Below are 26,886 nucleotides of genomic sequence, written 5' to 3' on the forward strand. Positions count from 1 at the left end.
ATAAGCATGCAGTTAATTTTTAACTTTCTGCTAAATGTTATACACAAGCAATTTGTGATTTATAGTGGAGACTAAAGAAAAAAAATTGTTGAAAGAGTGGAAACAAATGCAAGGGTGAATTTCAAAACTGTTAAGCCTTAAAATTTGTTCATCCGTCAGTGAGGATCTTACAGTTTGCTTTTTTGTTAGTTACACTTCTGTTTAGTTAATGAAACAGGAAATTTTTAATCATGTGGAAAAGCATTATTTTTATTATGCTATCCATCTTCACATTTTCTCTACAATGGTCTAATATCTGCAGTACGTTGTTTTTCTTCCCCACTCTCCCTTTGACAGAGAGTATCCTAACTCGTTAGAAAAGCCAGAAAAATGTGATGTGGTTAAGAAAGGAATCTTAATGTTAATTCCCTTCTCCCACCTTTCTTGATTTTCATAGTATGGCCTTGATTTTGCAATTATTAGTTTCACTGCTGTGTCCAGCTTGTCCTTTTGAGCTACAGATCTGCGTTGCATTGTTGTCACTGGGTATATGTGGAGAAGAGGAAGTTTTGCTTTATCGTCTTAAAACTTGTAGTTGGATTACATCAGAAGTAATATGTAAAGTTTTGGGAGCCACGTCTTGGAGTGTATGTGTTGGCCTTGTATGGAGTTCAGTACATATTCACTAGATTGTACCAAATTCTAAATGTTATTATGAAGAAAAATTACTTGAACTGGATTTTTAGCATTCACCAAAATATACAAAATTAACTGCTGATTACGGAAAGGCATTTGATAGTGTCACGCAAGCTTATGAAGGTGGAAACTTATGGGATTAAAAGAAAAGTGTGTTTCAGATTTAAAATCAACCTGCGAGCAGGCTGCAACATATGTTGATTTTTCAGAACATTGTTATACAGTGGTGTCGCTTGACCCAATTTCTCAGAAATAAATATTATAAATAACCCTAATTTGGATGCAGGGGACAACATTATAAATTTATAGATTAGTTTTACAAAGTTCTACATAAAAAGTGATAAGGTTATCTATAGGCTTCAGGGTGGAGGATTGGGCAGAAGAATGGCAGTTGGAGTTCAATGTTCAACTTGTGAAGTGTTGCTGTTCAGAGTGACCAGTGTGGAAAGTATGTATCGTATGGTTTGTTTCAAAAGTATAGATGAAGAGAGATTTTGAATGTACAATTCTCTTGGATTGTTTTGGGAACTTTGGAAGGGGGGGGGGTCAAAACAACAACAGAACAGACAAAGAAAACACAAGTTGAGGTAATTGCAGGAGAGAGAGAGAGAGAACCTGCACAGTTACTGCCTTTGTTTGAATTCATATATCACTGGACGTCTGAGTGCATCTGGGCAAATTAACAAACAGTGAAATTCACAACTGATCTTGGAGGAACTGTTGGGTGAAGCTCACAGCACAGAATCAGATAAGTTAATCGTTGTTTTAAGTGTGGCCTACAGAGAATCTGCAGTAGTGAGTAGAGTGGGTTCTTTCTTGATTATATGTTTTTGGAGATATGTCTCTCGATGCTGTGGTTCTGTTCGCCGAGCTGGAAGTTTTTGTTGCAAACGTTTCGTCCCCTGTCTAGGGGACATCCTCAGTGCTTGGGAGCCTCCTGTGAAGCGCTTCTGTGGTGTTTCCTCCGGCATTTATAGTGGCCTGTCCCTGCCGCTTCCGGTTGTCAGTTTCAGCTGTCCGCTGTAGTGGCCGGTATATTGGGTCCAGGTCTATGTGTTTGTTGATGGAGTTTGTGGATGAGTGCCAAGCTTCTAGGAATTCCCTGGCTGTTCTTTGTTTCGCTTGCCCTATAATGGTAGTGTTGTCCCAGTCAAATTCATGTTGCTTGTCGTCTGCGTGTGTGGCGACTAGGGAAAGCTGGTCATGTCGTTTCGTGGCTAGTTGATGTTCGTGGATGCGGATCGTTAGCTGTCTTCCTGTTTGTCCTATATGGTGTTTTGTGCAGTCCTTGCATGGGATTTTGTACACTACGTTAGTTTTGCTCATGCTGGGTATCGGGTCCTTCGTTTTGGTGAGTTGTTGTCTGAGAGTGGCTGTTGGTTTGTGTGCTGGTATAAGTCCTAGTGGTCGCAGTAGTCTGGCTGTCATTTCAGAGATGTTCTTGATGTATGGTAGTGTGGCTAGTCCTTTTGGTTGCGGCATGTTCTCGTTCTGTTGTCTCTCCCTTAGGCATCTGTTGATGAAATTGCGAGGATATCCATTTTTTGCAAATACCTTGTATAGGTGTTCCTCTTCCTCTTTTTGCAGTTCTTCTCACAAACTTTGAATATGTCTCTTGATTTAAACTTAAAATATAAACCATAACTACTAATTTAACCTGGGGCAGTGTTTGTAGAGGAATAAGACGGTGTTATTTTCTGCGTCTGTAGATTGTGAAGGAACAAAGATGGCCTTTAATAGAGTGATATGTACTTCTTGTCAGATGTGGGAGTTTAAAGAGAGTTTAAGGGTTACTGTGGATTATATCTGCCATAAATGCTGTGAATCTTATCAGATCGAATGGATCGGTTGGAGAGACAGAAGCAGTAAGGAATTTGCAACAGCAACAGTATGTGATGGATGGCAGTTATACGAAGGGGGGAAAGTCTCAGATACAGTCACATGGGTTAACTCCAGGTAGGGTAAGAGAGGTAGGCACCAAGGGCAGGAGTCTTTTATGGATATACCCATTTCAAACAGGTATGTTGTTTTGGAAAACGTAGGGGGTGATGGATTCTCAGGGGAATGTAGCACGAACAGCCGAGTTTCTGGTATTGAGACTGGCTGTAATGCATCGAGGGGTATGTCGGGTTCCAAGAGATCAATTGTGTTAGGGGATTCTGTAGTCAGAGGTACAGACAGACCTTTCTGTGGACAGCAGCGAAAAATCAAAATGGTGTGTTGCTTCACTGGTGCCAGGATCAAGGATGTCTCCGAGGGTGCGGAATGTTCTCACGGGTGGGCGGGGCCAGCAAGAGGTCATTGTACACATTGGAACCAATGACATAGGAAGGGCGAAGGTTGAGATTCTGAAGGGAGATTATACAGAGTTAGGCATAAATTTAAAAATGAGGTCCTCGAGAGTAGTAATATCTGGATTATTCCTGGTGCTACGAGCTAGTGAGGGCAGGAATAGGAGGATAGAGCAGATGAATGCATGGCTGAGGAGCTGGTGTATGGGAGAAGGATTCACATTTTTGGATCATTGGAATCTTTTTTGGGATAGAGGTGACCTGTACAAGAAGGACAGATTGCACTTAAATTGGAAGGGGGCTAATATGCTGGCAGGGGAATTTGCTAGAGCTGCTCAGGAGGATTTAAACTAGTAAGGTGGTGGGGGTGGGACCCATGGAGATGGTGAGGAAAGAGATCAATCTGAGACTGGTACAGTTGAGAACAGAAGTGAGACAAACAGTCAGGGCAGGCAGGGACAAGGTAGGACTAATAAATTAAACTGCATTTATTTCAATGCAAGGGTCCTAACGGGCATTTTTGATAAGGGATAGCATTACAGCTGTGCTGAGGGAAGATATTCCCGGAAATACATCGAGGCAAGTTATTTGGGTAGAACTGAGAGATAAGAAAAGGATGATAACCTTATTGGGATTATATTATAGACCTCCTAATAGTCAGAGGGAAATTGAAAAACAAACTTGTAAGGAGATCTCGGCTATCTGTAAGAATAATAGGGTGATTATGGTAGGGGATTTTAACTTTCCAAATATAGACTGGGACTGCCATGGTGTTAAGGGTTTAGATGGAGAGGAATTTGTGTGTAGAAGGCAATTTTCTGATTTAGTATGTGGATGAACCTACTAGAGAAGGTGCAAAACCTGACCTACTCTTGGGAAATAAGGCAGGGTAGGTGACTGAGGTCAGTGGGGGAGCACTTTGGGGCCAGCGACCATAATACTATTAGATTTTAAAATAGTGATGGAAAAGGATAGACCACAAGTAAAAGTTGAAGTTCTAAATTGGAGAGAGGCCGGTTTTGACGGTATTAGGCAAGAACCTTCGAAAACTGAGGGCAGATGTTCGCAGGTAAAGGGACCGCTGGAAAATGGGATGTCTTCAGAAATGAGAGAGTCCAGAGAAAGTGTATTCCTGTTAGGGTGAAAGGAAAGGCTGGTAGCTATAGGGAATGCTGGATGACTAAAGAAATTGAGGAGGGTTTGGTTAAGAAAAAGAAGGAAGCATATGTAAGGTATAGACAGGATAGATTGAGTGAATCCTTAGAGTATACAGGAAGTAGGAGTATACTTCAGAGGGAAATCAGGAGGGCAAAAAGGAGACATGAGATAGCTTTGGCAAATAAAATTAAGGAGAATCCGAAGTGTTTTTACCAATATATTAAGGACAAAAGGGTAACTAGGGTTTCTCCCCGTGTCTGCGTGGGTTTCCTCCGGGTGCTCCGGTTTCCTCCCACAATCCAAAAGATGTGCAGGTCAGGTGAATTGGCCATGCTAAATTGCCCATAGTGTTAGGTAAGGGGTAAATGTAGGGGTATGGGTGGGTTGCGCTTCGGTGGGGCGGTGTGGACTTGTTGGGCCGAAAGGCCTGTTTCCACACTAAGTAATCTAAGTAATCTAATCTAAGAATAGGGACCCTCAAAGATCAGCAAGGCGGCCTTTGTGTGGAGCCACAGAAAATGGGGACGATACGAAATGAATATTTTGCTTCAGTATTTACTGTGGAAAAGGATATGGAAGATATAGACTGTAGGGAAATAGATGGTGACATCTTGCAAAATGTCCATATTACGGAGGAGGAAGTGCTGGATGTCTTGAAACAGTTAAAAGTGGATAAATCCTCAGGACCTGATCAGGTGTACCTGAGAACTCTGTGGGCAGCTAGAGAAGTGATTGCTGGGCCTCTTGCTGAGATATTTGTATCATTAATAGTCACAGGTAAGGTGCCGGAAGACTGGAGGTTGGCTAACGTGGTGCCACTGTTTTAAGGATGGTAAGGACAAGCCAGGGAACTATAGACCAGTGAGCCTGACGTCGGTGATGGCCAAGTTGTTGGAGGGAATCCTGAGGGACAGGATGTACATGTATTTGGAAAGGCACGCACTGATTAGGGAGAGTCAGCATGGTTTTGTGCATGGGAAATCATGTCTCACAAACTTGATTGAGTTTTTTGAAGAAGTAACAAAGAAGATTGATGAGGGCCGAGCAGTAGATGTGATCTATATGGAATTCAATAAGGCGTTTGACAAGGTTCCCCATGGGAGACTGATTAACAATGATAGATCTCACAGAATACATGGAGAACTAGCCATTTGGATACAGAACTGGCACAAAGGTAGAAGACAGAAGGTGGTGGTGGAAGGTTGTTTTTCAGGCTGGAGGCCTGTGACCAGTGGAGTGCTACAAGGATCGGTGCCGGGCCCTCTACTTTTTGTCATTTACATAAATGATTTGGATGCGAGCGTAAGAGGTACAGTTAGTAAGTTTGCAGATGACACCAGAATTGGAGGTGTAGTGGACAGTGAAGAGGGTTACCTCAGATTACAACAGGATTTTGACCAGATGGGCCAATGGGCAGAGAAGTGGCAGATGGAGTTTAATTCAGGTAAATGCGAGGTGCTGCATTTTGGGAAAACACTTAATGGTAAGATCCTCGGGTGTGTTGCTGAACAAAAAGGTCTTGGAATGCAGGTTCATGGCTCCTTGAAAGTGGAGTCGCAGGTAGATAGGATAGTGAAGAAGGCGTTTGGTGTGCTTTCTTTTATTGGTCAGAGTATTGAGTACAGGAGTTGGGAGGTCATTTTTGGGACAACATTGTTTAGGCCACTGTTGGAATATTGCATGCAGTTCTGGTCTCCTTCCTTTTGGAAAGATGTTGTGAAACTTGAAAGGGTTCAGAAAGATTTACAAGGATGTTGCCAGAGTAGGAGGATTTTGCTAGTGTAGATAGAGAAAAAATATTCTGTCTGGGAAATTGATCCATAATTCATGGACATAGTTTCAGAATCATTGGTAAAAGATCAAGAAGTGAATTGAGACTTTTTTCCCCTGTTGATTTGTTGGAATCTGAAACATCGACTGACAGAATGTTTGAAGCTCATTCTATGGGATGCTTGAGAATGAGCAGGTTTCCTGATGAAGAGCTTCTGCCCGAAAGGTTGATTCTCCTGCTCCTCGGATGCTGCCTGACCTGCTGTGCTTTTCCAGCACCACACTCTCGAATGAGCAGGTTACAGGATTGCAGAAAAAAGGCTGAATGTGACCCTAAGTATAACTGCTCTTTCCAAGAGTCAGCACCGGCATAAAGCCTAAGTAGGTTTATAGATCTGGCTGAGGTTCTAAGGTTTTGAAAGGATTTTTCTTCTCTGGTGCGGATATTTAGAACAAGAGCATAGCCCTAATCACAGAGCCAGGCCATTCAGAAGAGAAGTTAGGAAATTCATGACCTAAATGGTGGTAGACATTTGGAACATAAAGGTGACTATGATCTTAATTATTTTAAATCTGAATTTTGTGTTGAAATTAAAGATATGAGGCCAAGCAAGGTAGGTGGGAAAATTTAAACGACAGATCATTTGTGATCTGATTGAATAATGGAAAGGCCTACACCTACAATAGACAATGTTCCTCACACTTAATAGCATTTTCTGAGCTGATGGCAAGTGTGGCAGAGTGGCTGAGATAGAATTCACATGCAATCAAGAGAATGATGCTGGAAAAGCACAGCAGGTCAGGCAGCATCTGAGGAGCAGGAGAATTGATGTTTCGGGCATAAGCCCGACATCCTGATGAAGGGCTCTTGTCCGAGACATCGGTTCTCCTACTCACGGATGCTGCCTGACTTGCTGTGCTTTTCCAGCATTACACACTCGACTCTGATCTCCAGCATCTGCAGTCCTCACTTTTTCCAGGATTAACGTGCAGTCAAGGGAGCCTAAATCTTTGGTTTATATTTGCTAAGTATTTGGATATCAAGACATCCTAATCATCAGTAATTAATTCCACCATCTTGAAGGAACTTTTAAATATTTTAGTAATAGAGTACTGTGGACGCTTGAGATCTGAAATTAAAATAGAAAATGCTCTGGAAACTCAGCAGGCCTAGCAGCATCTGTGAAGAGAATGTTAACTCTGTTTCACTCTCCAGTGAACTCCAGTTTTGAACAGGGATTTAATTTCTACCAAATGTCACACTTGAGTTTCTCTAGCATTTTTCTTTAAATTAAAGAAATTAACGTGCCAGGAGCATTGTCTTAGATTTTAATCTCAGGAATACCCATTTCCAGCTTGATCAGGCTTATTGGTAAACTATTAACTTTGGCTTGATGTATCTGTCTCCTTTTACTTAAAACTAAAAATCTCACACCACCACGTTATAGTCCAACAAGCTTTTGGAGCGCTGCTCCTTCGTCAGCAGCATTCCGAAAGTTATTACTTCCAAATAAACCTGTTGGGCTATAACCTGGTGGTGTGATTTTAAACTTTGTCCACCCCAGTCCAACACCAGCACCTCCACATCATTACTTAAAATTGGTGAACTGAAAGCAACTCCAAAATTGTTTTGAATTCTGATTGAACCTGTTCTTCTGGTTTTGGCCAGAAGACCACAGTTTGCCATTATGTTTTCAATGCACTCTTGATTGAAGTTGTACTTGACTGGAAAACATGATACACATTTGACAGATCTCTATTTTTAACAAATGTAAAGCATCATCTGCAGTGGAAAATTGAGTGTTGTGCTCCCTATTCCCCCCACCCCTAAATTAACCGAGATAGTTAAGTATGTTTGTTAAGAATTGGAAGTAACGGGTTAGAGAAATGATGAATCCTAATTGAAGGTGAGTTAGTTCTCATTGTAATACTTTATCCTCAGCTCTGTCCATGTCAAATATTCATTTTAATTTATTACTTGATCACTCACCTGAGCACTTGAATTTGACTGACAAAAGCCACCAGTACCTTTCCCAACCATTACATTTATTTAGGCAATAACTGATGCAACCTTGTACCCAGATTGATGAATTGAAAACTCCATCTGGATATTGCTGTAAGGCATTTTTTAACACATTAGCATCATAACTACTGGACAAAACTTGATGCCCTTAGAGCTGTGCTTCAATTATCATGACATTTTGGTAGAAATTAAATCCCTGTTCAAAACTAGAGTACCCATTCTGTCTATCTTTATTTGATTCTGAGGTTGTTTCTGTAAAAGGTATTCCCTTGCAAATGGGTAACACCCATCAGAATGATTTTACTCCTGTCCTAGCTAGTGCAGCACAGCAACAAAAGCCTAAATAGTTTGCCTGAATTTATCTGACTGAAATTTTCAGTGTACAAGAACATGGCATTGGGACTTGGAGCAGTTGTGTTCATGGTAAAGTGGGCATTCTTAATAGATTCGTTCAAGTTCTGTTCCTATGGAAGGTGCAGAAATCGTAACAACTCTTATCAGAGCAATGACACTCATTCAAGGAGGGAAGAGTGAGAGTACAGGACAAATATATTCCCATAAAATGAAAGGGTGAGACTGAGACCAAAGAATCATAGATGTAAAGGGGCAAAAAGGTTAGGATTTTAAAAAAGCTTAGGGTGAGGGCTTAATACAGCAGAGTCCCTAGACTACAAAAAGTGCATGGGATGAATTAAAAATGAAATTAGGAAAGGTTGGAATGCACATGAGAATAAATTAGTGAGTAAACTAAACTGAAACTGAAGGGTTTTTGAAATTTATATGAAACCAGAGAATAACTAGGGAAAGAATAGGGCCACTCTGGGACCATTGAGGTAATCTGTGCATGAGATGAAAGGTGTGGACACAGTCCTCAATGGATAATTTGCATTGGCCTTCACAATGAAAACAGACGATACAGGATCAAAAATCAGGATGGAGCACTGTGAAATAGTAAAAGAAATCAAGCATAGACAGGCAGTGCTAGTGGGTTTAACAGTTTTAAAACTTAATGCATCCACAGGCCTCGATGACCTGTATCTTTGCCTGTTAGGGGAGGCAAAGAGAGCCATTGCAGTAATTTTCAGAACCTCGCTGGTGACAGATCTGGTACCAGAGGGCTGGAAAACTATTTAATGTTCTCCCATTTTTAAAAAAAATTAGGAATAGACCAGTAAATCTCAAACCAGTCCGTCTGACCTTGGTGGGAACATTAGAAAGGACAAAATATATTTGCACTTGGAGAGAAACGTGGGTCAGTCAGCAAGCATTGACATGGATTTAAGAGAATGTTATGTTTGACAAATTTTATTGAATTTTATTAAGAGGTGCCACTGGTAATGTTTGATGTGGTTGATGTAGACTTCAGTGTGGCTTTAGTAGACTAGTCAAGAAGGTAAGAGGCCATGGATTCCAATGCAAATTGAGCATTGGATCCAAAATTGGCTGAGAGGTGGGAAGCAGAGGGCGATTGTCAAAGGATGTTTGTGTGACTGGAAATCTGTTTCCAATGGATTTTTGCGGTGTTCCACACTGGGGCCCTTCCTGCTTGTAGCACACACGTATGGATTGGACTTAATGGAATGCACAATGTACATTTAAGGTAGAATAATAGGAAGGGAATAGTGAACAGAAGGATATTGACAAACTGGTCATGTGGGCAGACTAGTGGCAAGTGGAACTCAACCTGGAGAAGTGAGAGGTAATGCTCTTGGAAGGACTAACAAGACAAGGGAATTTCACTTTAAATTGTACAACTCTGGAAAATATTGCATATCAGAGGAACTTTGTACCCTGGTAGATCCATGAAGGCAGCAGGGCAAGTAGATGAGTAGTTGGGCGGTTGAGAAACCTACCTTATTTAATAAAGTATGGAATAAAAACAAGGAAATTATGCTGGCCAGACCACAACTGGAGTGCTCTGTGCCACATTCGGGCCAGCACAGTGGCTCAGTGGTTAGCACTACTGCCTCAGCGCCAAGGACCCAGGTTCCATTTCAGCCTTGGGCAACTGTCTGTGTGGAGTTTGCATGTTCTCCCTGTGTCTGTGTGGGTTTCCTCCCACAGTCGAAAGATGTGCAGACCAGGTGAATTGGCCATTCTCAATTGCCCATAGTGTTAGGTGCATTCGTCAGAGGGAACGGAGTCTGGGTGGGTAACTCTTCGGACGGTTGGTGTGGACCTGTTGGGCTGAAGAGCCTGTTTCCACACTGTAGGGAATCTAATCATTTATAGGAAGGAGGAAGTGAGGGCTGCAGATGCCGGAGATCAGAGTCACAAAGTGTGGTGCTGGCAAAGCACAGCCAATCAGGCAGCATTCCTGATGAAGAGTTTATGCTCAATGTCAACTCTCCTACTCACCAGATGCTGCCAGACCGGCTATGCTTTTCCAGCCCCACACTTTTTGACATTATCAGAAGGATATGATTGCGCTAGAGGAGAGGCAGAAGAGATTTATCAGGATGCTACCTGTACTGTAGGAACTGAGGTCACAGGAAAGATCAGATAGGCCCAGGTTTGTTTCTCTTGGAGCAGCAATGGTGATGGGGGAATTAAAAGTGGTGTATAAGACTTTGGGGTGTAGAATGGATGGGCAGTTGCTGTTTCCATTAGAAGAAGTTTCACTAACCAGAGGACATTGAATGTAAGAGCTAGAAGGCTAAAAGAGTTGTTGAGAATCTCTTCACTGGGAATCTGGAACTCTCTGCCTGAAAAGGTGGTTAAGTCAGGAAACCCTTGAAATATTTAAGCAGTATTTAGGTATTTACAGGGAAGCAACGGTCTAGTGGTGTGATCACTGCACTGTTAATCCAGAGAACCAGGGTTTGAATCCTGGCATGGCAGATGAATTTGAATTCAATGACCATGAATCTATTGTCGATTGTCAGGAAAAGCCCATCTGGTTCACTAATGTCCTTCAGGTTATGAACTGCCATCCTTACCTGGTCTGCCTTACATGTGACTCCAGATCCACAGCATGTGGTTCACTCTTAACTGCTCTCTGGGCAATTATGAATGGGCAGGAAGTGCTGGTCTAGCCAGTAGCACCCTCAACCTGTGAATGGAATTTTTAAAAAATCTTGTACCTATCACCTTCAGTTCAGTGAGCCAAGAGATGAAAAATTGGATTAGTGTAGTCAGGTCTTTGAGTGGTTCAGGCATGACAGGGCGAATGGCCTCCCACAATGCTGTCAACACCTGAGCACTTTCTGTGAAGGAGGAGTGGGGGCAACCAGGGTAACTGAAGCCTTAATTTTATTTTTGTGTGTGAAGGTGAAATGCTGAGAGAGAGATGATCTTCAATTTGCATAACTAGGTAAAATTCAGCATCCTGCGTTCAGTTTCTTTCAACAATTTTCAGGAATCTATTTACAACTTTATATTTTTCCTAGTTACAGACATAATAATTCCTGGAAAATCAGGATTAATGTTGCATCATTTTTACATAAGGTATGCATTTAACTATTTATTTTGGTGAATGCATAAAAAGAGAGTATGGAAAATTTTTAATTATGATTAACAAAACATTTTGTTTATAGATTAAGTTATAAGATTTAATATTTGTTTGTATACGATCTTTGGTATTTGTCTTTTCTATGTAAAGAAGAAACTCAATTTAAACAAAAAAGCACAAATTTAGAAGGTAATGTTACTCTGTGTCATATAAAAATGCATTAGTGAGAAAAGGAGGTCCCAAAATCAGAAAAACAGCCCTTGAGAGAGTGTCTTGAGCAAAAAAATAATTTGGCCCCTAATATGGGGATCTGCTAGACGTCGTCTTGCTGTCAGCTGTTCGTTCTTTTGTTCTGTGAATTTGAATAGTCCACTTGTGAGAAAAGAGTAACTCCCTCGGCATGCCCATTGGAAGTAGTTGTCAATGTTTAACTCATTGGGCATGTGTCTGTGTCTCGGCAAATAGCTGGCAGCCATTGTCATTTTTGATGTGTTATTGAAAAATCAAAAGGTAAGCATACCAAAAATCTGCTGGATCTGTTTGTTTCCCTCGTTATTTTTGCAGATTTATTTTCTTGTTCCAAAGATCTGTGGATTTCTTGTTCCAAAAATCAGAATTTTAATCTGATTAAAATTCCAGCCTGTAAATTAAGGTATTGTTTTGTAAATGAAGCAGAGAAATTTACAGGTGAGCGTTTTGCTTATCTGCGTCTGTACTGACTCTGCTAGGCAGTCCAAACCTAAAGCCACTGATCTGCTCCCTCCTGATAGCTTCCAGTGCTTCAAGTGTTTATTCCATCTGCTGTTTAAAAGATGCAGTGATCTCTCTGAAAACTACTGCCTGCAGCACGTGAAAACATGTTTGCCCCATAATAAATATTGGCAATGAATGTGCTAACCTTTTAACAAGTGGTTACAAAATCACGTCATGAGCAAGGGTTAAATATCATACTTAGTCATTTCACTTCTATTGAGTTTAGTTTAACTACTTTCAGATCATATTGCAATTAGCCTTAAAGGCAAGATTTTGATTTTTAAATTTTTCTTTTTCTTTTTCCCTCCTTTTTAGGACAATGCCACAGAAAAGGCTGAAAAGGAGGTAAGGTCCAATCTGGGAACCAGAATGGTGTCAAAATTAGTCGCCATGACTCGAATAGAATATTGCACATTAGAATCACTTTTTTTCTCCCAGTCCTAGCTGATTATTTGTACTAAAAGCAGACTTTGGGAGAATGGATCTGAAGCTTCGCACTCCACCTCTTCGAGATGAGACGGTACAATGGGAAAAGTTCTACAGGGAATGTTTGGCATCTAACAAGGGGGGATGTGCAATGAGAAACTTCCTCCTTGGACCTTGTTTACTCGCTGCTTCAAGCTGTGCCCCTTTCTAATCTAAAATCAAGATATAAAATTTCATTAAGGATTTTTTAAAAAAATCTAATTGTCCCACTTTGATTAGAAATGCAGATTTTTTTATTACTTTCTCCCAATCGCTACTTGTGTAACAACCTCAGTTTAATTAGATACTTTAATGGTTTTCTTTAATTTCTTCATTTCAAATAACTCTACAGTAAAAGTTCATGAATTAAGATTTGTGAACTTTAAATATCTTGTGTTTACCTTGAAAATGATCTCAAATGTTGAAAATTAATTTCTGCCGCCAATTTAGGTTGTTGATCTGATGGGGGAATAAAAGCTGGAAAGTTTTATTTCAATGCACCAAAGCTTGCTGCATAGAAGATCTTTAGAGACAAGATTAACCAAGTGATTGCATTGTTGATAATCTTCATGCTTGCGTGTGTATCACGTGAAAGAGCCTGTATTTTTACTTGTATGAAGATGGGAAAAATTCTAGATTATTCTGTAACATCCTAGTCTTAGGTTCAGAAGGCGCAAAGAGTTGCATATAGATAATAGTAAATTGCTTGTAAATATTTCTGCAGATTTGTAATATATTTTTATACTTTAAAATGTACTGTAGATTTCAATTTTGGTTTACCTTTTAGAAGCATGGAAGCAAATTTTGAAATGTATATATTACGGTAGAACAAATGTTGAAGGATAATGTAATTTTCTTGAGCTGCCAGAATAACTGTTAACAAAAACCCCACAAAAAGCACCTTGCCTAATTATAAATATAAAGTGACATTTGTGGTTTTCTGCAAATGCCAATTACTACTGCTAATGTCTTAATGTATTGTGCAAGATGTAAACAGCATGACTTGGATTGTGTCTTTAAACTTAGATTTCCTGGACAGAGGCAGGCTTTTTAAAAAAGCCTGTAGTACCCTTGTTTCGCACAGTTGTAAACCCTTCATACAATGTATCCTTACCTGAGCACTTCACCTGTATCCACTGCTTCTTCCCATCCAAATCAAGTTGCTACTGCTTTTTCAGCTACATTTTTATAATAAACTATAAAATGAAATATTTTGTATCTCCTGTCATGTTTAGTTGTATTCTATGTATAAATGTGCCCAGTTTCTATTGCCTAGCCAAATTCTATACAAATCAAACTGAGATTCTATGAAACCAAAACCCTGACGTAAAGTACAATTTTAAGCAAGGGAATAGAAGCTGGTCCATGTCTGTTTACCTGAGCCTCTCACTTCATTCTAATCATAGCAAGTCCCTTTTTTTAGAAATGTTTATCTAACTTCCTTAAATAAAGCAGTGGCTTATCAGTTGCAAATTTATAGACTTTCATGATGCTTATTGTGTTCAGTAATTCACCGTGAACACTTCAAGCAATTTGGATTTGAAGTGCAGGTTTGTTAATCGGATTTATGATTAGTACACAATAAGAGCAAAGCTAGATCAGCTTTCATTTCTGAAAAATAGATGGCTACCTTATATAAGAAAAGTTAAATAATAATAATGGTGGATTTGAGAGCTGCAGCAACACCCAATGAAACTGTCTGAAATGAGGATTGAGCTCTGACTTTGGAGAAGAGAAATATTGTTAAAAATTGGTGCATTTGTGCAAAACGTTACTGGTGACAGCTAAAACTTCCAATTTGTGGATTTAAAAGAAAAGCTTGCTCAGTTTGCTGGTTTAGAATAAGATGCTACATTTTTCATCCCACAAAGGGAATTTTTGAGATGAATGCCAAAGAGGTGCTATGGGAAGATAAGAGTATGATATTTATTTGGCCCAGTCCAGTATTGTTTGCATATCAAGAACTATCGGCTTCAACAATGGAACTCGTTTGTGAATTGAAAGTAGTGCCAGCAAGCTATGCAAATGAAAGTATTTGATTTATGTGGCATCTTTTGTTCATATTTTTAGCCACGCAAATTTTCATCTGATTAAATTGGCACTGCAGCCAATTCTTTTTGATTAATTTACAGGATTGAGGTGCTACCTACCAGCAAGGCCAATACTTACTAGCCATTGTTTTTGGACTTGATAGTGAGCCATGCTACTTTGAACGCAACTGATTAGTTTCTGAGGTATTTCAGGGGCCAAATCAAAATTATCTACATTCAAAGTCTGTGCGAAGATTTGTAGCTCGGGTGCTCGTTGTTGTGGTTCTGTTCGCCGAGCTGGAAGTTTTTGTTGCAACAAAAACTTCCAGCTCGGCGAACAGAACCACAACATTATCTACATTGCTGTGGGTGCACTGTCACACAAGCCAGACACGGCCAAGACAGCTGATTTCCTCCCCTAAACGCCAGATTGGTATTTACAGCAATCCAGTCATTTCATGGCCACAGTTACTCTCACTGGCTTTTTATTTCGCCAGTTGAAAGTCATAGAGTCAACAGCACAGAAACAGGCCCTTTGGCCCAAACTGGTCCGTGCCAACCAAAATGTCTGTCCATGCTAACCCCATTTCCCTGCAATTGGCCCATATCCTTCTAAACTTTTCATTATCCATGTATTTGTCCAAATGCCTTTTAAATGTTGTTAATGTACCTGCCTCAACCACATCCGCTGGCAGCACATTCCATATGCGTACTACACTTTTTAAAAAGTTGCCCCTCCGCTTCTCTTTTATTCTTTCCTCCACCCTTAAACTGATGCCCTCTCATCCTTGGTTCCCCAACCCTAGGAAAGGACCGAGTGCATTCACCCTATCCATGCTTTCATGATTTTATACACTTCTATCAGGTGCCCCCTCAGTCTCCAACGTTGTAACGAAAAATGTCCCCGCTTGTCCAACCTCTCCCTATAGTTCAGGTCGTTAAGTCCTGGCAGCATCCTTGTAAATGTCTTCTGTACTCTTTCCAGTTTAATAACGTCCTTCCTATAACAAGGTGACAAACTGAACACAATACTCCCAAGTGCAGCCTCACCGACATCCTGTACAGCTGCAACATAGCTTCCCAACTTCTCTACTCAGTGCCCTGACTGATGAAGGCCAGTGTGCCAAAAGACACCTTGACTGCCCTGTGACTTCACTTTCAGAGAACCGTGCACCTGAACTCCATGATCCCTTGTTCCATTACACTCCTTTAGGCCCTACCATTCACCATGAAACTCCTACCTTGATATGACTTTCCAAAATGCAATACCTCACACTTAGCTGTATTAAACTCCGGCCCACTTCCCCAGCTGATCAAGGTTCTGCTGCAATTTCTGAGAACCTTCCTCACTGTCCACTATACCAACTATTTTAGTGTCATCAGCAAACTTACTAATCATGCCTAAAACATTCTCATCCAAATCATTAATGTAGATAACAAACCATCAAGCAATTTTATATCCAATTTGCCAACTCCCCCTATATTCCATGTGATCTAACCTTCTAGAGCAGCCCAGCATGGTGAACCTTGCCAAAGTCCTTACTGAAAACCATATCGACTACGTTGACTGCCCTTCCCTCCAACCTTTCTGGTCACTTCTTCAAAGAACTTGGGGCATAATCTCCCATAACAAATTTGTGAGGCATAACCTCCCCCACACACAGCCATGTGACTACTCCTAATCAAACCCTGACTTTCCAAATGCATGTACGTCTTAACTCTCCGAATCCCCTCAGGCAACTTATCCACTGCAGATGTTAGGCTTACTGGTCTATAGTCCCCAGGCTTTTCTTTGCAGCCCTTGAATAATGGAACAAGATTCACTACCTTCCAGTCTTCTAGAACCTTGCCCTTGATGCAAAAATATCCGCTAGGGCCCCTTCTCTAGCGTCTTGCAGTATTTTTGGGTATGTCTGGTCAGAACCAGGAGATTTATCCACCTTCATATGTTCAAATACATCCAACACCACCTCTGCTGTGATATGGACTGTCCCCAAGATATCGCCACTAAGTTACCCAAGTTCCACTGTGTCCATGTCTTTCTCCATGGTAGACACAGGAGAGATATTCATTGAGAGCCTCATCTATCTGTGGTTCTACTTGTCAACTTTGATCCTTGAGGGACCTATTTTCACTCTAGTTATTCTTTTTCTTTTAATATACTTAACCTCTTTTGGATTCACCCTAATTTTCTCAAACAAGGCTATCTCATGCCCCCTTTTAACCCTCCTGATTTCCTCCTTCAGTAAACTCCTGTGTCCCCTGCAAACCTCCAGGGATTCCCTTGATCCCAGCTGCCTCTACCTGAGTCACACCTATTTTTTTGGTGAAAGCCTCAATATCTCTTGTCATCCAGGCTTCCATATTCCTGCCAGCCTTGCCCATCACCCTGTCAGGAATATATTGACCTTGAACTCGAGTTCTCACTTTAAAAGTCCTCCCACTTACCTTTTTGCCTGCAAACAAACTACAATTAAACCCACTGCAAGATCCTTTCTTATTCCATAAAAAAATTGCCAGTATTGAACTTGAACCTGTGGACCAGTTTTGTCCCTCGCCGTAACTATTTTTAATAGAACTACAGTCATTGGTCCCAGGGTGCTCTCCTGCTGTCATCTCCATCACCTGTCTTGCCCTATTTTCCAAAAGTCGGTCGGGTTTTGCCTTTTCCTGAGTAGGACCCTTTATATACTGCTTGAGGAAACGTCCCTGGACACCGTTAACAAATTCCACCCCAGATAAGCCCTTAACGCTCTGGCAATCCCAGTCTTTGTTAGGAAAACCGAACTCCCCGGCTATGACAACCCTTTTGCTCCTGAAAGTCTCCCCAGTCTTCCTGCCTATTTGTTTCTGTAATTCCTGTTGACTATTTGGGGGGGCTATAGTACAACCCAAGAAGATCACCATCCCACCTTATTTCTTAGTGGCACCCACAAAGCCTCACTGGATGATACTTCAGTTATTTCATCTGACTACTGTTGTGATACGTGCCTTAATCAATAATGCAGCTTCCCCCTCCCATCTTTCCACCACCTCGGTCCCGCTTAAAGGACCTGTACCCCAGTATATTAAGCTATGTTTCAGTAATGAATATAATATCCAAGTCCCATATACCTATCCACACCATGTGTTCATTGGACTTAACTGTCAACCCTCTAGCATTGGAATTAATTGCAATTTAATCCAACAGGTGTTTCTTGCTCCCTGTCATGTTCCAGCCTGACCTGTCTCTTCAACTTGCTATTTCTGATTACAGTATCTCCTTTGAGCCTCACATTTGCCTCTCTGCTGTTGATGATCCCACCTCTCTGCCCATCCTCCCCTGCAGCACTAGCAAACTTGGCTGTCAATATATTGGTCCCTCTCCAGTTCAGGTGCAAACTGTCCCTCTTGGACAGAAAAGATCCCAATCGTCTAACCATCTGAATCCCTGCCCCCAGCACCAATCCTTCAGCTACTCATTCATCTGCCATATCCTTCTGTCCTTAGCCTCACTAGCATGGGGGACTGGAAATATCCAGTGATTATCACCAACAAGGTCCTGGTTTTAACTTAGCACTCTATAATCACTTTGCAGGGTCTCATCCCTATTTCTACTTATGTGCCAATGTCTGACTGTTTTCCCCCTCCCCCTGGAGAATGTTCTGCAGCCACAGAATGTTGAATCTATACTCCCCAGTTGGATCTGAGTTCGTGATTCTGTCTTGAAAGTCGAGGTGTCTGGATAAGCAAGTCCCATAAAGTAACTATGATATTCTGATATCATTGTTCATTATTGTGAAAGAAATGTTAATTTAAAATGGCTTTGATTTTGTTGAAACTGAGTAGTTAAGCAACAATACTACAAACAATTTGTAATTCACTTGGGAAAATTATTGATACTTTGCTGTGATGTTGGTAAGGTGTCTCGTCTCTTTCTGCTCAGTGATGATGGACCATGCCACATCCAGTTGAAAAGGACATACAAGTTGTTCTGCTATAACCAGCATTTCATTAACGTGAAATCATTGTAATTGACGAATTGGGGACGCTTTCTAAAGTGCAAACTTTTTAGAACATGTTGGCTGTAACGTGATTACATCGCCAAAACTTCAAATCCTGTTTCTGAAGTGCGATCTTTCAATACGGGTTTGCACAAGAATGCAACCATCCTATTATAGATGAACTATCTGTATAGGAAATGTTGCAAATATCCACTAGATTAGGTAGCACCTGTGGTGAGAGACAATTAGCATTTCAGATGATTGGGTGAGTTTAACCCATTCATTTCCTTCTAAGCCTCATGTCTTTGTTTAAATGTTTGTTCATGATAGAAGATGTGCATGTCCAAAAATGGCCCACAGCTGAAATCTTTATTGCCAGAACAAAGATTTTGTGTGTAAGAATAGTAATCTTCAAGTCACCTATTCCTATAAATAATGATTCCTAATCAAAAAAACTGCACTTTACTCAACCCATCTCAACCAACTGTATTTGTACAGTCCACATTCCAGGTCAATGCACATGACTATATTATCCAGTCATAGAATCCCTTGAGGGTGGAAATAAGCCACTTGGCCCACCGACCCTCCCACCCAGACTCCTTCCCCAACCCTATTACTCCACATTTCCCATGACTGATGCACCTAACCTGCACATCCCTGAACACAATGGGCAATTTAGGATGGCCAGTTCACCTAACCTACACATCTTCGGACTGTAGGAGGAAACCCAAGCAGACATAGGGAGAATGTGCAAACTCCAGCCCGAGGCTGGAATCAAACCCAGGTCCCTGGGCTTGTGAGGCAGCAATGCTGCCCCAGTCATATCATTAAAAGCAACATGTATTTTACGATTAGTAATAAACCTGTCTGTTTCCCCTTTTTTTTTACAAATCAATAAGCTATCATCAGAATAGTTCTTTCTATTTGAGCATCATTTTATTTGGTGATAAAGCTTATAAATACATGAAAATTGTTCATGGAATATATAATAAACTAGCAGCATGTGCAATGTAAAATTTGGATGTAACATTTTATTTATGTAAAGCCTTATTGAACATGCTTTCTTCCTTTCTTTTCAGCCTTCAAAAGAAAGGCATGTTGCTGCAGCAAGATCTTCAGTGTAGTACTGGGAATGCAAGGACATGTAATTTATTGCCAAAGGTTCAATTCTTCATCAATTTTATCCATATGTTGTCAATTTATGGCAATGTCCAAAATTAGTTCCATGAGAACTTTTAATCATATTTTGATGCTGGTGGGTTCGGAGGCTGCCATTAATAGACCAACTAATTAATCACCATTTCATCTTCTGGATTGTGGCCGGAAAACATTGGTCTTCCCTCCCAAAGCTTTCGGCCACCCACTGTCTCCCTCCGGGTGGTGAAAATCCAACTCCCTTCTTGTGATATGGAGATTAAAATTATGTTGGACCAAAGTCAGGACGTAAAGCTATGTAATGCAGTTTATGACCCACTTAATTCATCTGTCTGTTCTAGGCTGAAGTGATGTTCATTATAAGAAAGTTAATAGGAATTTGATATGAGTTTAAACCTGAGACTTTGATAACGCAGCAGAGATAAAATCTATTTCTGCTGATTTGGCGAGTCAGGGATTTAAATTATAAATTTTAGGTAGTGATGAAAATGAAAGAGGTTAGATAATTTACTGAATGGTGGGGTTGTTCAGATGTGAAATTGACGATCAAAATAAAAACAGAATCTAAATTGGCTTTGAAGGGCAAATGGGAAAATATTTGGAAATTAAGCAAAATATTAAATGAACAATGGGGATAAAATGATTTTCTAGTAAACCAACACTGATGTATTGATTTATTTGGCCACCTGTGCTTTTTAATCCACACTCAAAACATGGTAATCTTTTGCTGGAAGTCTTGTATTTGGTGTCCTTTTGGTCAATGTCTCGTTTTCTTGCTGAAGGCAACAGAATTATTTGGTTGGCTATTTCAGGTGTCAGTTAAGAGTTCACCACATTATCACGGATTTGTGGAGACACAGACCATGCTGGGTAAGGATGTCAGATTTCCATCCTTGTGACATGAATAAAACAGATGGGATTTTTTCTGACAATCCAGCAGATAAGCGTTCACTAATACTTATTGATAAACTTGTAGGTAACTTTTTCTAAATTTCAGTCTTCTGAATCGACTACATATAAATTCCCCAGCTTGAAGTGACCATTACTCCAGGTGTCTGGCTTACAAGACCTGATGCTTATGCTAGTGTCGCTACATAATGCTGTAAAAATCAGATCCTGTTTTTGAGATCAGATTGGAGAAATGATTTGGAGATGCCAGTGTTGGACTGGGGTGTACAAAGTTTAAAAATCACACAACACCATTTATAGTCCAAAAGGTTTATTTGGAAGCACAAGCTTGCGGAGTGCCGCTCCTACAGCCACCTGATGAAACTGGTGTTTCCAGTTAAACCTGTTGGACTATAACGTGGTGTTGTGATTTTTAAGTTTGGAGAAAGGCAGAATACGATACAGTGGAACCTTCTGTTCTTGCAAGGAACAGTTTAGCAACGTCTTTTTTAAAAAAAAAAAATCCTTGTTCTCAAATCCATCAATGACTCTGCTGCTGTCCATCTCCTACATGCCTACAAGTTCTGCATTCTGCTTTTAATCACTTTAATACTGATGACTGTGCTTCAGATGACTAAGCCCTAAGATCTGAAGCCCCTCCCCTCTACTTGTCTTCCTTCATTAAACTTATTCCTTGAGCAAGCTTTTGGCAATCTCCCCCAATATTCCCTCATGAGGCTGAGTATGAAGTATTATTTGATACTGCGCTGAATCTCCTTGATGCTGAAGGCAAGGTATGTAATTTTAATGTCTTTCACATTAATTATGATGTCTAAATTTTGATGTCCTTGCTCTACATCATGCTTCTTATTCAGGTGGCTGCAAAATATTACTCAGTCTTTATTACTCAATTATTCCAAGCACAATAATGGGAATAAATTCAAGTGTTTGACTTGGGTGATTTTTTTTTTCTTCATACCATCTTTTTCACACCTGTAATCCTTGAGGCAATCTTAAATTTTGAGATTTGCAATTTGTCTACCATTGGAAGATTTATTAGACACTTAGTAAACATGCACACACACAGGAAAATTCAGCAAATAATATAGCATGTGTCTTTTAAAATACTTCTGTAGAAAAGGTGAGTGAAGAAATTCCAATACACTGAAAATATTGGTGAAGGAATGAGGAACTTTGAAGTCATCCCTTGTTTACTTGAGAGATCGTAATCTGACCTTATTTTGCAATTTTAATCTGAGGTTAATTCATTTAATTCGAGTCGATTGAGAATAAATTGGTTGCAGTTATTATATTCAGGTGCTGTTAAAATAGTTCATTATTCAGCAGCCTGAATTTCATGGCAGCAAAAGCTTTATTTAATTTTAAGTACAGTAATTGATTCTGGCAGGCTGACCCAGGAATTCCACAGAAAAATGTTTTGTGCATTGGTTGGCATGTGCATAACCAAACCAAAATATGAATGACAAAAAAAAATTGCAGAATATTTGTTGACTGATTACTATAAGGTAAGATGTTTTAGCAACAGTTGTTCAACAGAGAGCATGCCTTTGTGTAGGACTGTGATTAAAATTATATGATTCATGTCTGGTACCCATCGAGCCTACCCAGCGGCTGAGAGAAATTAGCAGCACTTCCAATTAGATGAGCCAATTCCCACATAAATCACATTCTATTTTCAGGGGAAAAAAATCAGTTATTTTAAAAAACACAGGAGAAATAGCTGTATCAATTCAAAAGGTAACATTGTGGAAATTTCTGCACAGTAGGTTGTCTCCAGGCCCATTTTAAATGTTGGCGGTCAAAGATGTAGTCACAGGTGGGTGTTGAGCAAAGTGGCTCAGTGCTGTTTGTCCTAATAAATCTCTTTTGGGGAAGCGGGTACAATGGAGGTAGGAGGAATAAAAATTTATCATTGATTTGTTTCAGCAGCATCACTTGAAATGTTGACCAGGACGGCGGGCAGAACTTCCCTTCTCTTCAAATAGTAGCTTCTCTGTCCACTTATGAGAAAAGATTCTGTCAAGATATCTATTTTACAATTCATTAAAAGACCATTTGGATTTAGACAAGATAATTGTTTTCTCGATCAACTGCACTGAACTCGATCACCTTTTTTTTTCATGTTCTTGATGCAAATACCCTTTTCAGTCAGTCAATCTTTATCATTTGTTCATGCCTAATTTCTCAGTGGAAAGTTATCTTCCGAACTTTTGGATTCTGTTTTAAGTGTTTTCCAATCTAAAGATTACGGACACCATTTTATTTCCTCTTGACCACGACATCATCCAGAGTTGAATTTTAAATGATTGTATAGAGCAGAGAGCTGGGCCTTCTGTGTAAAACGATAAAAGCTGTGCACTATCTTGATATAGGATAGAGAACATCATAATAGCTGTGGTTCTGTTCGCCGAGCTGGAAGTTTTTGTTGCAAACGTTTCGTCCCCTGTCTAGGTGACATCCTCAGTGCTTGGGAGCCTCCTGTGAAGCGCTTCTGTGGTGTTTCCTCCGGCATTTATAGTGGCCTGTCCCTGCCGCTTCCGGTTGTCAGTTTCAGCTGTCCGCTGTAGTGGCCGGTATATTGGGTCCAGGTCGATGTGTTTGTTGATGGAGTTTGTGGATGAGTGCCAAGCTTCTAGGAATTCCCTGGCTGTTCTTTGTTTCGCTTGCCCTATAATGGTAGTGTTGTCCCAGTCGAATTCATGTTGCTTGTCGTCTGCGTGTGTGGCTACTAGGGATAGCTGGTCATGTCGTTTCGTGGCTAGTTGATGTTCGTGGATGCGGATCGTTAGCTGTCTTCCTGTTTGTCCTATATGGTGTTTTGTGCAGTCCTTGCATGGGATTTTGTACACTACGTTAGTTTTGCTCATGCTGGGTATCGGGTCCTTCGTTCTGGTGAGTTGTCTGTGTGTGGCTGTTGGTTTGTGTGCTGGTATAAGTCCTAGTGGTCGCAGTAGTCTGGCTGTCAGTTCAGAGATGTTCTTGATGTATGGTAGTGTGGCTAGTCCTTTGGGTTGCGGCATGTCCTCGTTCCATTGTCTTTCCCTTAGGCATCTGTTGATGAAATTGTGAGGATATCCGTTGTTGGCGAATACCTTGTATAGGTGTTCCTCTTCCTCTTTTTGCAGTTCTGGTGTGCTGCAGTGTGTTGTGGCCCTTTTGAATAGTGTCTTGATGCAACTTCGTTTGTGTGTATTGGGGTGGTTGCTTTCGTAGTTCAGGACTTGGTCTGTGTGTGTGGCTTTCCTGTGTACCTTTGTGGTGAATTCTCCGTTTGGTGTTCTCTGTACCATCACGTCTAGGAATGGGGCAAGCCAAACAAAGAACAGCCAGAGAAGCGGCAGGGGCAGGCCACTATAAATGCCGGAGGAAACACCACAGAAGCGCTTCACAGGAGGCTTCCAAGCACTGAGGATTTCACCTAGACAGGGGACGAAACGTTTGCAACAAAAACTTCCAGCTCGGCGAACAGAACCACAGCAACGAGCACCCGAGTTACAAATCTTCTCACAAACTTTGAACATCATAATAGATTATGATCGTGGATTACAAACAATTAACATGTTTTTTTGAAAAAGGCAAACGGCTAAAACTTAACTATTTAAATTCAGTGGTTATCTGGCAAAGCCACATGTGAACCCATGCAATGTCACACCTGTGCAGTGTCAGGGAAACTTCAAACAGAATTAAAGGAAGTTATAATGGAGCTAACTACCCCTTAGCAGGAGGCCGTCACTTGTGTATAATGGCCCAAGCTGTGGACAATGTTTGTTTTCAGACTGCCATTTCTTTGCAGCCAGATTTTAGTTTGAAATTAGACTCCCTATAAATGAATGAAAGCCAGTTATTCACCTGAGCAGCAAGTCATTGATATAACTTTAGTTACGACACTAGCTGTGTTAAACTGTAGTTAGGACACATTTGGAGTATTGTGTGCATTTCTGGTTGCCACACTATAGGAAGGAAGTAGAGGCTTTGGAGCGGGTGCAGAAGAGGTTTACCAGGATGTAGTCTGGATCAGTGTATATAGCCTATAAAGAGATGTTGGATAAATTTGGATTGTTTTTGCTGGAGTGTCTGAGGCTGATACAAAATATATAAATTTGAGAGGCTTGGATAGTCCTTTTACCCAGGGTGAAAATGTCAAATACTAGGGGGCATTGGTTTAAGGTAAGATGGGGAAGGTTTAAAAGGAGATATGAGGCAAGTTTCTATTACTCAGAGGGTGGTTGGTGCAGAGGATACACTGCTATGGAAGCTGATAGAAGCAGAAATGATAACAGCAGTTAAGCATTTAGACAGATACATGAACAGGCAGAGAATAGAGGGATATGGACCATATAGCAGATTGTATTAATTTAGAATGGCATTATGGTTGGCGCAGACATAGTGGGCTGAAGGGCCTGTTCCTATGCTGTACCATCATAGAATACCTACAGTGTGGAAACAGGCCATTTGGCCCAATACATCCAGACTGACCCTCTGAAGAGCATCCCACCCAGACCGCTCCCCCTACCATATCCCTGTAACCCTGCAGTTCCCATGGCTGCTGCACCTAATCTATACATGGCTGAAGACTATGGGATAAATTAGCATGGCCAATCCACCTAACTTGCACATCTTTGGACTGTGGGAGGAAACCAGAGCAACCAGCAGACATGGGAGGACATGCAAGCTCCACACAGGCAGTTGCCCAAGAGTGGAATCGAACCCGCGTCCCTAGTACTGTGGCGCAGCACTGGGCTCCTCAAACAGCAGCCGGACTGTTCTATGTACTTTCAGGCATAAACAGGAAAGGGGATTGAAACCCAGCTGCAACCCCTGATTTTGAACTGTTAGCTGATGAACAAATGAGGTGTGAAAGTCAGGTTGAAGACCACCACCACTAGACAAACCATGGCTACGAGGAAAGTAGTGACACACTCTTACTGAGTACTGAGCTCAAACAAAACAGAGGTCACTGTGGAGAAGGAAACAAAGCAAAAGTCTGTCAGCTACCAACGTCTGCATTACTCACTATCCAACCTAATAGCAGTAAAGTTCCACTATGTACTCTTCACATAATCTAATAGTTGATTCATCCAACTTTTTATTCTATTCATTTTTCTAATGTGCAAGTGTCATCTTTTATTATCTTTTCTCAGCTAGCTAACAAACGCATCTTTTTTTAACTAGGATATGGGGGTGTCAGTGTTGGACTGGGGTGGGCAAAGTTAAAAATCCTACAACACCAGGTTATTGTCCAACAGGTTTATTTGAAGTACAAGCTTTTGGAACGCTGCTCCTTCAGGGAGCTATAGTGGGACAGGATCATAAGACACAGAATTTATAGTAGAAGATCAAAATGTCAGACAACTGATGCACCATACTCATAGACAGGAAACCTTAGCCCAACAAGTCCACACCAACCCCTCCGAAGAGTAACCCACACCCCTCCCCTGTTATCCTACATTTATGCCTGACTAATGCACCTAACCTACACATTGCTGAACAGTATGGACAATTTAGCCTGGCCAATTCATCTAAACTGCACATCTTTGGATTAGATTAGATTAGATTCCCTACAGTGTAGAAACAGGCCCTTCAGCCTAACAAGTCCACACTGACCCTCCGAAGAGCAACCCACCCAGACCCATTCCCCTACATTCACCCCTGACTAATACACCTAATACTATAGGCAATTTAGCATAGCCAATTCACCTAACTTGCACATCTTTGGACTATGGGAGGAAACCAGAGCACCCGGAGGAAACCTGCGCAGACATGGGGAGAATGTGCAAATTCCACACAGACAGTCGCCCGAGGTGGGCCCTGGTGCTGAGAGGCAGCAGTGCTAACCACTGAGTACTGTGCCACCCCTAGAACAAGCCTAGATTGCTATTAAGTCTTTATTCACTTAGAATGGGGATGCAGGTTTCAATTGATTGATATGTAACTCCCAAACTTCTTTCAAGTCGCAGTTATTAGTATATTTTAAAGTCACAGCTCAGAAAATGCATTAAAGGTGTGCGGTTAGACTCTATATTCCAGCCTTGAGTCAGACTGGTTCTGTTTCCAAAGTAGGAATTTTTAGAATGTCACATGGACTGACTACAGATTGTGTGCTTTTTGAACAAAATAGACTATCTGCAAATACAAATCTACTAATGCAAATTCATCCCATAGATTTAAATGTTTTTGTATGCATGTGTGAGAGAGTGTGTATGTATATGTGTGCTTGATAGTG

The 26,886-nt window shown here is 40.8% G+C and overlaps 1 protein-coding gene across 9 annotated transcripts in view; it reads left to right on the forward strand.

Moving 5' to 3' along the window:
- aebp2 (AE binding protein 2) overlaps positions 1-20,500 on the forward strand; it is a 91,739-nt gene extending 71,239 nt beyond the window's left edge. For 2 of the 9 annotated variants that reach the window (XR_006315050.2, XM_043713492.2), the window contains 2 exons: positions 12,437-12,466; positions 12,560-13,795. Coding sequence is in view for 5 of the 9 variants with exons in the window: in XM_043713492.2 (XP_043569427.2) it covers positions 12,437-12,466; positions 12,560-12,569 (40 nt within the window). In the remaining 4 variants the exon portion in view is untranslated. Of the gene's footprint in view, positions 1-11,306; positions 11,365-12,436; positions 13,796-18,254; positions 18,359-19,678 lie in introns of those variants that run through there. The other 7 variants (XM_043713491.2, XM_087999674.1, XR_006315052.2 and 4 more) reach the window with 6 other exon arrangements.
- The last annotated feature ends 6,386 nt before the right edge of the window (positions 20,501-26,886 follow it).

This window comes from Chiloscyllium plagiosum, unplaced genomic scaffold (genome assembly GCF_037043375.1).
Source record: "Chiloscyllium plagiosum isolate Xiang-an unplaced genomic scaffold, Cpla_swu_hap1 HiC_scaffold_23, whole genome shotgun sequence".
Classification (NCBI taxonomy): domain Eukaryota; kingdom Metazoa; phylum Chordata; class Chondrichthyes; order Orectolobiformes; family Hemiscylliidae; genus Chiloscyllium; species Chiloscyllium plagiosum.